Consider the following 10,229-nt stretch of genomic DNA (forward strand, 5'->3'; position numbering starts at 1 on the left):
GTTTATAAATATGAGTTTAATTTTAATATACTAATATATAAAATATTTTATGTAGTCATTTAATTATATTTATTTCTTTAGATAACTATTCATACTATCAATATAAAAGACATGTAAAACTAATTTACACTCGCAATCATCCAAAATAAATTCTATGGACATTTCACAGGAGGAACAGCTACCTGCCTACCTCAACGTTTTAAAGATTTTCATATAAAATAAAAAATGGATCTCTTTTCGGACTAGGAATTAAGGCCCAAAACCATTGAAATACAACTTGCAGAAAAGGCCCAAACATACAGCGAAAAAAACATAGGTTCTAGAAATTTTCAATTTTAAGACAAAAAAAAAAAAGAAAATTTCAATTTTATTTTTTATTTTTTATTCTAAAAAACAAAAATCCCCAAACATAGCGTCGAAATTGTTGTAGGTGGAGCTAAATCTTATTTTTTCTGGCGAGGTTGCAGCTGCAGGTGTGGTTTGATCCGAGAAGCTGGTAAAATCTAAAATTGAAATTCAAATCGAAATCGGAGAAATGGGAGAGACAGCTTCTGCGGCTGCGTCCACCGTCGACGACGATTTGCTTCTCAAGAACTTCTTCGCCGAAGTCAGCGAAGCCGAGAGGGACAACGAAGTCGCTAGGTATTAGGTTTTTTTTTGGGGCACTACTTCAATTTTGATTTTAACTGGATGTTTCTTCAATTTGATGTTTCTTACTATGCTCAACAACAATTTTTCTACAAAAGATTTTTTTTTTTTAATTTGTTATTGGTTTAAAGTATGTATGCTGATCAACATTGTTGTTGTATTTGCAGGATTCTCTCTTGTTTTAAGTTGAATCCGTTTGAGTATCTAAAGCTTCCATTTGATTCATCACCTGATGATGTGAAAAAGCAGTACCGCAAGGTAACTTCATGGTTGGTTTAACTAACTAATTTGTTCTTGGCCTTGTTACAACTTACACTTGCTAATCCTTTTTTGTAGTTGTCTTTGATGGTTCACCCTGATAAATGTAAGCATCCACAAGCAAAGGAGGCTTTTGGAGGTATATGAAATTAATGCTTTTATCTTTCCTCTCTATTAAGCTTATTCTTGTTATCTTGCATGGAATTCTGCAATGTTATGATGTAAAATAGCATGTTATTGCTGTAGGATACTCAGAATTCAGAGTTGTACATCAATTAGCATGTTATTCTGTAGGCGCAGCTAGAGAAGTTCATATGAAAGTTTTTAATTGTTCTTAATGCTTGTTGTGCTATTTAATTGTCTGCAGCCCTAGCAAAAGCCCAACAATTATTACTAGACCAAAATGAAAGAGATTACCTTCTTAGCCAGGTCAATTCAGCTAAAGGTTAGTATAGTTGTCTTTTTACTTATTATATAGTTCTTACCTGAAAATTCTTTCCATTAAGGGGTTTTATTCTGCCTCCTTTGTGGGTTGGTTTTTTTTTTTTAGGATTCTCTGTTTCTTTGAAATTTTAGCACTTCAGCTGTGATTATTGATTGATTCTTAGCTGAGTACTCTTAATTTTTACTGGTCATTTGTCTGCATTCCTCCACTTGTTTGTTATTGTGTGCAATATTCTCTTCATTGCATGTGTCATTTAATTGTTCATCTTTTAGTTTCTCATTTTTTTGGTCCTCAAATCTCTGAAAGAATTGCCTCTCATTTTTCCCCCATTGATATGGACTGCAGAAGAACTTAGAGCAAAGAGGAAGAAGCAGTTGAAGAAGGATACAGCTTCGAAAATTAAGTCTTTGGTTGAAGAGGTATGTTTACTGTTTTATTAGAGTTATATACAAATCTGTGATCTGTATTATGCATCTAGAACCTAGAATTTTAGAATACCCTCTTGTTGTGAGGCACTGAGGCTTTCTTTTTGTTCTTCATCTGTCTAGCCCCTGCTCGTGTTCTAATCTCTTATAATTAGTATGCTATCAATACTAAACAAAAAATATACTGGTTGCCTTTCTTTTCCCCCCAAAAGACCTATCATATTTTGTTCTCTCTTGTGCTTATCAGGGAAAATATGATAAACAATATGAACAGTCAGAGGAGTTCCAGAAAGAGCTCAAAATCAAGGTTCGTGAACTATTAACTGAACAAGAATGGAGGAGAAGAAAAATGCAAATGAGGGTATGCTCTAACTACTTGTCATTATCCTTAAGATGCTGTTTATGTAGGAAAATTTAGCCCGAAAGTAATTATATGCATAAAAGGCATTCTTGTTTCTTACCTTGTATTTTCTTCAATATTATGTAGATATCAGAGGAGGAAGGCAGATTAAAAAAGGATGAAGAGGAACAAAAAGAGATGTGGAAAAGGAAGCGTGAACATGAAGAAGAGTGGGAAGGAACAAGAGAACAGAGGGTTAGTTTTCTATGATTTTGTCTAACTTTCATTATACATCCAACTGCAATTTGTTTTATTATCTTCCATAAAACATAATCTTTGTCTCACTTTTCTTAACTTTCCCTATGAAATGTACAATAATACGTGTTATGTATATTGTTCCTGATTATGGCCGAAACCCCAATATGTTTTTTGGGTCCACATGTACTTCCCTTCTGTCTGTAATAAAGTTGAGTAGCAGTGTGATAGTAGTATATAAGTGGATATTAAAGTAACAAGATAAAACATTATTAAGAAAATAATGAAGGTAAGGCTGGCATAAAGCTGTCCATCCTTAGACCCCAAAACGGTGGAAGCCAGCCTTGGTCTTGTGGCCACCATTTTTCAGTTCTTGTTGCATGTTAGTTGTTCATGAGTCTATCAATCACACCCCTAGAGCCTTGTTTGTTCATATGGATGCATTCTCCTCTACCTCACCCAATCATTGCCAAATGGCAATTATGAAACTTACTTCGCATTTCTATTTATTTCATTTAGTACCATCAGTTCTTTATTTAACTTGTTTCTGAATTCGGAAACAATACTTTTCTATTGTTTTTTAATTAATGCTCTTTTGGATTGTCAGTAACAACTTTCTGTTCAGATGGCTGTACAAGTTGTTAATATGGGTTCATTGGTTGCAATGAATTTATAGATTATATAGTCAAAGAAACCATCATGCACGCCACTTAGTTTTGACAGTGTTGATGATTCGTATTGTACAGGAACTTGAAATTTAGTCTAATTAAAATATCAATGCAGTTTTTTTCTTATTGCTTTTCTTCAGAAAAAGATTTAACATTGTACAAAATGTGGATAACGTTACTACAATGGATTTATTATCAGGTGTCCAGTTGGAGAGATTTCATGAAAGGTGGAAAGAAGGTGAGATATGCTGCTTGCTGTTTTTTGTATAAGCTGTTGTTCCATTTGACACGCGGAGCAAAAAAAATGATAAATTCCTTGACTAATATTTTGTTGTGTGTATGTATGTGCAGAATAAGAAAGGAGAACTTAGGCCCCCTAAGCTTAAGACGGAAGATCCAAACAAATCCTACGTTCAGAGGCCTGTCAAAAGAGGTTAGACTGTGTTTGGAGGCATTTCATACGCAATCAATCTAACAAAGAAGTCCCTGAGAAGAGAGCACTCATTTATGCTGGCTATTCCTTTGTCTGTCAATTTGATGGATACTTGTTAGCATGTTTATCAGTGGGGTCACGAGATGCATCTAGATGGGATGTTACACAAGAACTCGTACATAGGGATTTTAACTAGTGTGTCATTATTAAGTCTTCGTTAGAAATTATGTAACTTGCTGGTTCCGGCCTATTGAAAATAGGATTATATTTACTTTGCGTCTCCAGTGAGTCATATTTGAGAATTTCTTTCATAGTGCCAAGAAGTCCATTTAGAAAGAGATTCAGTGAGCATGCAATCTGTTTAAAAACTGGGAAATGTTCAATTTCTGGACGCTTAAAAATTGGACATGTGATTATATAATAAAATTTCAGACAGTCAAGTTAATATGAACAAACAACGTATTTCATTTTTGCATTTTGTCATTATCGCCGCAATATTGAACTGCAAGAAAGCATTGTAAAGACGGAAATGAATCAGAATGGAGTAACCCCTTAATCCTAGGCTCCGGAAGAGAAAAAAAAAAAAAGACAATAAAAGAACCACGTAAGCTTCTTGCATCCTAAGACTGCGAAATCTATTATCGAATTTGCGATATTCCCTGTCAGAGAATGTAGATTCACACAAAAATTAATTGTACAGATTAAGGATAAAAATTACACAAAGCAACACCTATGATACATGGGACATCCGACAAAGGTTTCTGATTTTATATATCTCACCACATAAAACCCTCTTGTACTCTTGATTAAGAAAGAAAGGGAACCAAGGAGCCATAGCAAAAAATATTGAAGAATTAATGACAAAAATAGCCATCTTTGACAAACCATGACCTTTTTTTTACTAGTACCTATGCTCAATTTACACGGGGTGGGTGAACCCAGAATGCAGCTTCTAGCTTTTGTCAAAGCAAACCTAGCAGCGGCTACCAACCTTGCACATTACCTTTTTATCTTCTCGACGGTTTGCTGATTGAGCAGTGAGAACCAAAACCAGGAAAGCCAAGCTTTCTGCTGCAGGGATGAAGACCAAAAGCCCAGGGCCTCCCGTAAATCGCATCATGCTATGTACAGAGCACTAAAACAAGGCGATAGCACGAACCGGTAAGGCACAAATAATAAGGACATTTTTAATGATCACTATATCCAAGCGAGCGAACCTCGGTCATTTGTTACTTGGGGACGGCCTCTAGTTGGCGTTGGTGGTCTGTTGGCATTCAACTCCTATACAATAATATATAAAAATATTACTTTAATCACCATTATACCATGTAAGAAATTGACCACAGTAAGAAATTCATCTAGCCGCCTTCATGTATATTTGATAGGTGCAGTACGTTAAATTACACAGCACCACAATTCAATTGAGAACAATTATTGGAGTACCTGCATCCATGTATCTTCAATATGCCGCTCAGGTGATGTCTCCGGTGAAGACATCGCTGGTGGTAATGGATGAATTAATTTAGGAACCACAACAAGGTCCCTACCCAAAACTAATATTGCCCCAGCATTGTTTGCAGTGCCTAAAGAAACAAGGACGTGCCAAAATCAGAAGCAAATATATAGAGAGCAAACAGTAATTTAGAAGTCAGCAATATATACCACAATAATTTGTAGCTGAGAAAAGCGTGATCAGATGTCCTTGGGCGAAACGTTCAAACCCATCCATGACACATTCATGTGCACGGACAATCAGCTGAAGATCATTGTTATTGCAAAATTCTATGACACGATCAGGCTGCAGTCCAAACACCATTTACATGAGCATAATAACACAGGTATGTGATGATTGATCAGAAAAGCATAAATATCCTTAAATTACTTTAAAGTTTCTAGAATAATGAAGCAATTTTCATAAGCATTTTAGATTTATCATTTTCTCATGCAAAAAAGTAATTTTTTTAAGTAAATGATTACCATAGTGATCATCTAAAACCTTTTGAACTACCAAAAGGCCATATAGAATTAAAAAAAAAAAAGAAAGAAAAGAAAAATCAATCATTTGCAAGATAATAAGTACTCACCCCAAAAGTAACCAATCCAGGACCTCTTGCATTTGGCCGTAGTCCTTCCACACTATCATTCTCTGTAGGATCAGACCTAGAGAAACATTTCATGCTCTTATCATCCAAAAGGAAACCCAGTAAATTGTCTCATACAATAGCACACAAATGAACTAACCACAATAGATCCATCAGCACAATTGACCCTGCTTCCATTGGAATTGGACGTTGAATGTTCTCAATCTGCTCCACGTGATTTATTGAACGACCAATACCACCATGCATGCAAATAATCTTTTTCTCAATTAAAGCCGCCAGAGGCAGCCAATTAAACAGACGGTTCACCCGATGCCATGTCCAAATTCCATCTCTCTCACCCTGATAAGCAACTAACACCATTGGTTGATGTGCCAATACCATAGATAAATTAGGGAGGAAAAGCTTGGCACTTAAAATTCCTTACCATCCTTTCAATGCACTCAATTCGGAAGCCAAAAAGAGCATTAATATCTGCAGCTTCATGGTTTCCACGAATTAGATGTACATTTTTGGGATATTCAACCTGTAATATTAACATCACAATGCAAAAATCTGAGGCATCAATCTTGATAATAACACAGTAAGACAACATTAAGCCATCAAGCATCAAAGTACCTTCAAAGCAAGGAGGAGGCATATAGTTTCCAAACTGTGTTGTCCCCGGTCAACATAATCTCCTAGGAATAGATAATCGATATATCTGATAGTCATTTAAGCAAATTAGCAACAGAAAATATTGAATGCCTAAATCACGAAATGTATAATAGCCGAGTTAAGGTTTTTGGGATTGGATAGAAATCAGAAAAGAAATAGAGGTAAAACACGAAGTATATTACACTAATGCGGTAACATTTCTTCTGACACCTTTATTTATACTAAATCTATGACAAACAGTTCTTCTGACACCTTTTATTCATACTAAATCTATGACTGAAACCACAATGAACCTTTACCTTGGGTGAAGTACAAGCCATTTGTTGTCACATTATTTTGCAGCGATTTCTTTATGAAATTCTTGGTTTAGGAATTTAACAAAGTGCAGGAGGTGCCCTGGGTTTTTGGATAATTTCTTGTTGACTATCTTAACTGATAATGGGAAAAGGAATAGTGAAACTCTTTTGGCAATGTGCAATTTATGTAAATTGTTGATCTACTTGATGGAGCATGATTCTTCCCTCTCTAAATATATTTCTTTGGATGAACAGCTCCTTTCAGGTATTACACATTTGCCTTGTGTTTGCTGTATACCACTAATTGTCTTCAATAAAGCCTCTAGTAGACTTGTGTCACTATTATTATTATTATTATTATTTTCAAAAACAGGTTGTGGTTTTCACATATTGTATATCAACAACCATGTTAAATACTCTTAAAAGTAACCTATTGACCAATTGCTTAAACCAAGATACAACAATCATCAACATGCACAGAAGTAAGAACACATAGCAATATCCTTATTTACAAATACAAACATTGATGGCACAATCGAACTTACGCTATGTCACCAGCAGTTGATGGTGAACCATATTCATCAAAAAGCCGCATGAGATCCCCAAACTGCCCATGTAAATCACCAAATATTTTAATTGGAGCCTTAAGCCGTAATACACTTGGTTCACTAGAAAAGATCCGCTCGGCACTGTCACAAAGATCAGCAATTTCATTGCAATCTAAGAAAAACTGCCGGCGAACTGGTGGTTTCCATCCACGAGGCTTTAAGAGGTGTGCTATGACCTACAATATAACATATATAAGAAACAAATTTGAATATAACATGACACAACAGACTTTGAAATACAACATAACATATATAACAAGAAGGCAACAAGGAGATGTAAACATAAACCACAGTTCAACACAACACAATTAGATCAAGAGATGTGATACAAGATGGAGTAAGCTAGGAAATGAAAGGAAGGTCAGTAAAAAAGACCTATCTGATGTTCTGGACCTGATTAACTGGTCTACTGTTCATGGTACAACAGTTAGAAGTTAGGTCCACAACAGTTGACAGATAAATCCACGGAATTTCAACGTCCATGTTACTTAATATCATCATATATGTGCACTACATATATATTAGAGAGATAACTTTTTATGAATTCTAAATAGAAACAAACTATTTTGGTAATGTTATCATATGAATTATAATTATTATTTTTGCACGCTTGATAACTAATAGTAAGAAGAACATGTACCTTTTTTGGCACACTATTGATAGACATCTGTCTGTCTAATAATTTTCTAGCAGCAGTTGCATTTTCTGGAGTTCCATAACTGACTCGCCTGCCCTCATTTTCAAATTGATCAATTGAAAGCTGTCTAACCATACCACCTAATGCTCCACCGGTCTCCGCAGCAACAACCACCTTGAAAACATTCAACTTAGAATAAGAAATTGCACTTATAATTTTATAAGAACTCTTGTTGATAAAATTTTATAAGAACTTATAGCATAGTTTTCTGAGAACAAAAGATGTATCACTCACAGCTCTATGATGCAGCCGGACACCGCCAGAAGCAATGATATTTGACCCTGCAGAATCAGGTTTGATAAAGGAAGACTGTTTCCCACTTGGGGTAGCATCGGCTCCACCGTCTCTGTCAGGCAATTCAACTTCACCATTCTCTTGCCGTGCCTTGGCTGCAGCCAGTGCAGCACTGATAGCTTCAGCTTCTGCAGCTGATGCTTCGACCAGATACTCAACTCCTTTGCTTGTTCGCCTGCTAACAAAGTTCATCAGATTAATGAGGCCAAAGATGTATAATTAAACACTTTTCCCAAGGATAACAAAAACTCTCACCGAGAACCCTGAAGCATGGCATTTTCGGTGCTGATATCTGTATACATATCTCCATTCATTGGGGGAGCGACTGGATTTCCTAATACAACTGAACCATCAGCAGCAGCTTCGGACATTGGTTGCCTCGTCCTCTCATCAAATCCATATCTTCCAGGTAAGCCGCCTGCTTGTACATTAGATGCAGCCGCCGCTGCTGCATGTGAAGCGGCAGTAGTTGTTTCTGAAGCAGCAAGATCTACGGCAACAAGTAGGTCATCTAGCAATACTCCTGCAGCACAATCCCAAAACATTCCAGTCCACCTCTCTAAGTTATGAATTGGTTAAGATAACCACATGCCAAAATGAATATTAAAAGAAATCAACCATAAACTAAAAATGTTCCAGACAAGACCAGACATCTCAGCTTGGAGCGTGAACAAACATTGACAGGCAATTATCACGGAGAATAGCAATTACAAAAAAAAGGTGAGATCTTGATTAAAATGGAAACATATTTTGGTTATTCATAAAGAAAATGGAAAGAAATCTTGTTTAAGTTACGTTGAAAAATGTTGTAATAATAATTAACTATATAGATTTTATCTGACAAGAAACCATTGAGCAACTTAATTCATTGGAATTCCCTATGATTGTTGACTTCAACAGCATCAGAGGCCGTAGCTACCATACTAATTGAGTCCTTTTATAGCCCAGTTTTTATGTCTCAAAACTATTAGCACTATCTAAGAACTTTTATATGGATGGATGGAATCAATAGATGATATGCATCAAGTTAATCGATTATTTGCAGAGTCCTATAATTCAATGCAGAAATCACAGGCAGGATTCAAGTGTTTGACTGCCTCAAGTCAACCCATAAAGAGCTCTTTTTAAAATAATCAACCAACATTACTAGGTGAATAGAACTTGTAACCCAAAAACATCAAGAAAGGATTTCAATTTTCAAGCAGTACTCAGGTTGTATAAACTAGTAATCTGAAAGCTATATGAATCCATTTAATGTTTAAACTTACCCCCTCGTAAACCACCATAAATAAAAATTAGGTCACCAACAGCAGCAGCTGCATGCCTACAACGCCGAGTCAACTCAACTGCAGCATCTCCTCCGGCTGCATCAGCACTGTATCTACCGGTTCTTGGACTAGTGACAACAGATTTTGTATCACACCAAACACCAGCAGCAGTGTCAAGTACTGCAAAAATGCAAATGAATAAAAAGACAGAAAATAGCCATAGACAAATATAACTGCACTTATAGCACCAACAAGGAGTTTTAAGGGGGAAACACAAGTACTTTGCTCCTTAATTTCCAAAAAAAAAAAATAATAATAATATAATAATAAGGGAAAAGTATACTTTACACCCTCAATGTTTAGAGTTGCTTTTAATTTTACCCATAAGTTTTATTTCGTTTCAATTTTACACAAACCATTTCTTATAGTTTCAATTTTACCCTTCCATTCGATTTTTAACAGTTAAAGATTAGTCAAAATTGTTTTTCCCAGTTTTGCCCTTTTTCATCAACTCTTCCCACTCTGAAACTCAACGTTGCCGTTGCAGCCGCTGGCACCATGCACCACAACACCAGTGGAGAAGAGGGAAAGTTCATGATGGTATATTTACAATTTTTGTTAATAGATTTTAAGCAACAAAAAAAGTCTTATCCCACTAGGTGGGGTGTTCATAGATTTTAAGCAAATTAGGGAAAAAAAGGGGGTAAAACTGAAATTAAAATAAATTTTTGGTGTAAAATTAAAACGAAATAAAACTTAGGGGTAAAATTGAAACTAATCCTAAACATTTAGGGTATAAAGTATACTATTTCCTAAAACAGAATTGGGAACAACTTGT

The 10,229-nt window shown here is 35.6% G+C and overlaps 2 protein-coding genes across 4 annotated transcripts in view; one reads left to right on the plus strand and one right to left on the minus strand.

Moving 5' to 3' along the window:
• Positions 366–3,873, plus strand: LOC107612669 (J domain-containing protein spf31). 2 transcript variants are annotated; one of them, XM_016314370.2, is made up of 9 exons: positions 368–642; positions 816–906; positions 985–1,045; positions 1,274–1,351; positions 1,697–1,770; positions 2,024–2,137; positions 2,264–2,371; positions 3,239–3,277; positions 3,391–3,873. In XM_016314370.2, the coding sequence occupies exons 1-9, from the start codon at positions 536–538 to the stop codon at positions 3,475–3,477; spliced, it is 759 nt and encodes a 252-aa protein (XP_016169856.1). In that variant the 5' UTR covers positions 368–535; the 3' UTR covers positions 3,478–3,873. The 2 variants fall into 2 exon arrangements, with proteins under 2 accessions (XP_020964386.1, XP_016169856.1); XM_021108727.1 differs by lacking the exon at positions 3,391–3,873 and having other exon boundaries at positions 366–642; positions 3,180–3,274.
• Positions 4,070–10,229, minus strand: part of LOC107612668 (serine/threonine-protein phosphatase BSL3) — an 11,717-nt gene continuing 5,557 nt past the window's right edge. Inside the window, exons 10-22 of one of the 2 annotated variants that reach the window (XM_016314369.2) lie at positions 9,392–9,571; positions 8,379–8,646; positions 8,064–8,298; positions 7,773–7,943; positions 7,070–7,308; positions 6,190–6,274; positions 5,999–6,097; positions 5,714–5,913; positions 5,557–5,632; positions 5,135–5,270; positions 4,916–5,055; positions 4,690–4,753; positions 4,070–4,607 (exon numbers count right to left, since the gene is read on the minus strand). In XM_016314369.2, coding sequence (XP_016169855.1) covers positions 4,594–4,607; positions 4,690–4,753; positions 4,916–5,055; positions 5,135–5,270; positions 5,557–5,632; positions 5,714–5,913; positions 5,999–6,097; positions 6,190–6,274; positions 7,070–7,308; positions 7,773–7,943; positions 8,064–8,298; positions 8,379–8,646; positions 9,392–9,571 — 1,907 coding nt within the window. In that variant the 3' untranslated portion in view covers positions 4,070–4,593. Of the gene's footprint in view, positions 4,754–4,915; positions 5,056–5,134; positions 5,271–5,556; positions 5,633–5,713; positions 5,914–5,998; positions 6,098–6,189; positions 6,275–7,069; positions 7,309–7,772; positions 7,944–8,063; positions 8,299–8,378; positions 8,647–9,391; positions 9,572–10,229 lie in introns of both variants that reach the window. The other variant, XM_016314368.2, reaches the window with a different exon arrangement.

This window comes from Arachis ipaensis, chromosome B08, assembly GCF_000816755.2.
Source record: "Arachis ipaensis cultivar K30076 chromosome B08, Araip1.1, whole genome shotgun sequence".
Taxonomy (NCBI): Eukaryota; Viridiplantae; Streptophyta; class Magnoliopsida; order Fabales; family Fabaceae; genus Arachis; species Arachis ipaensis.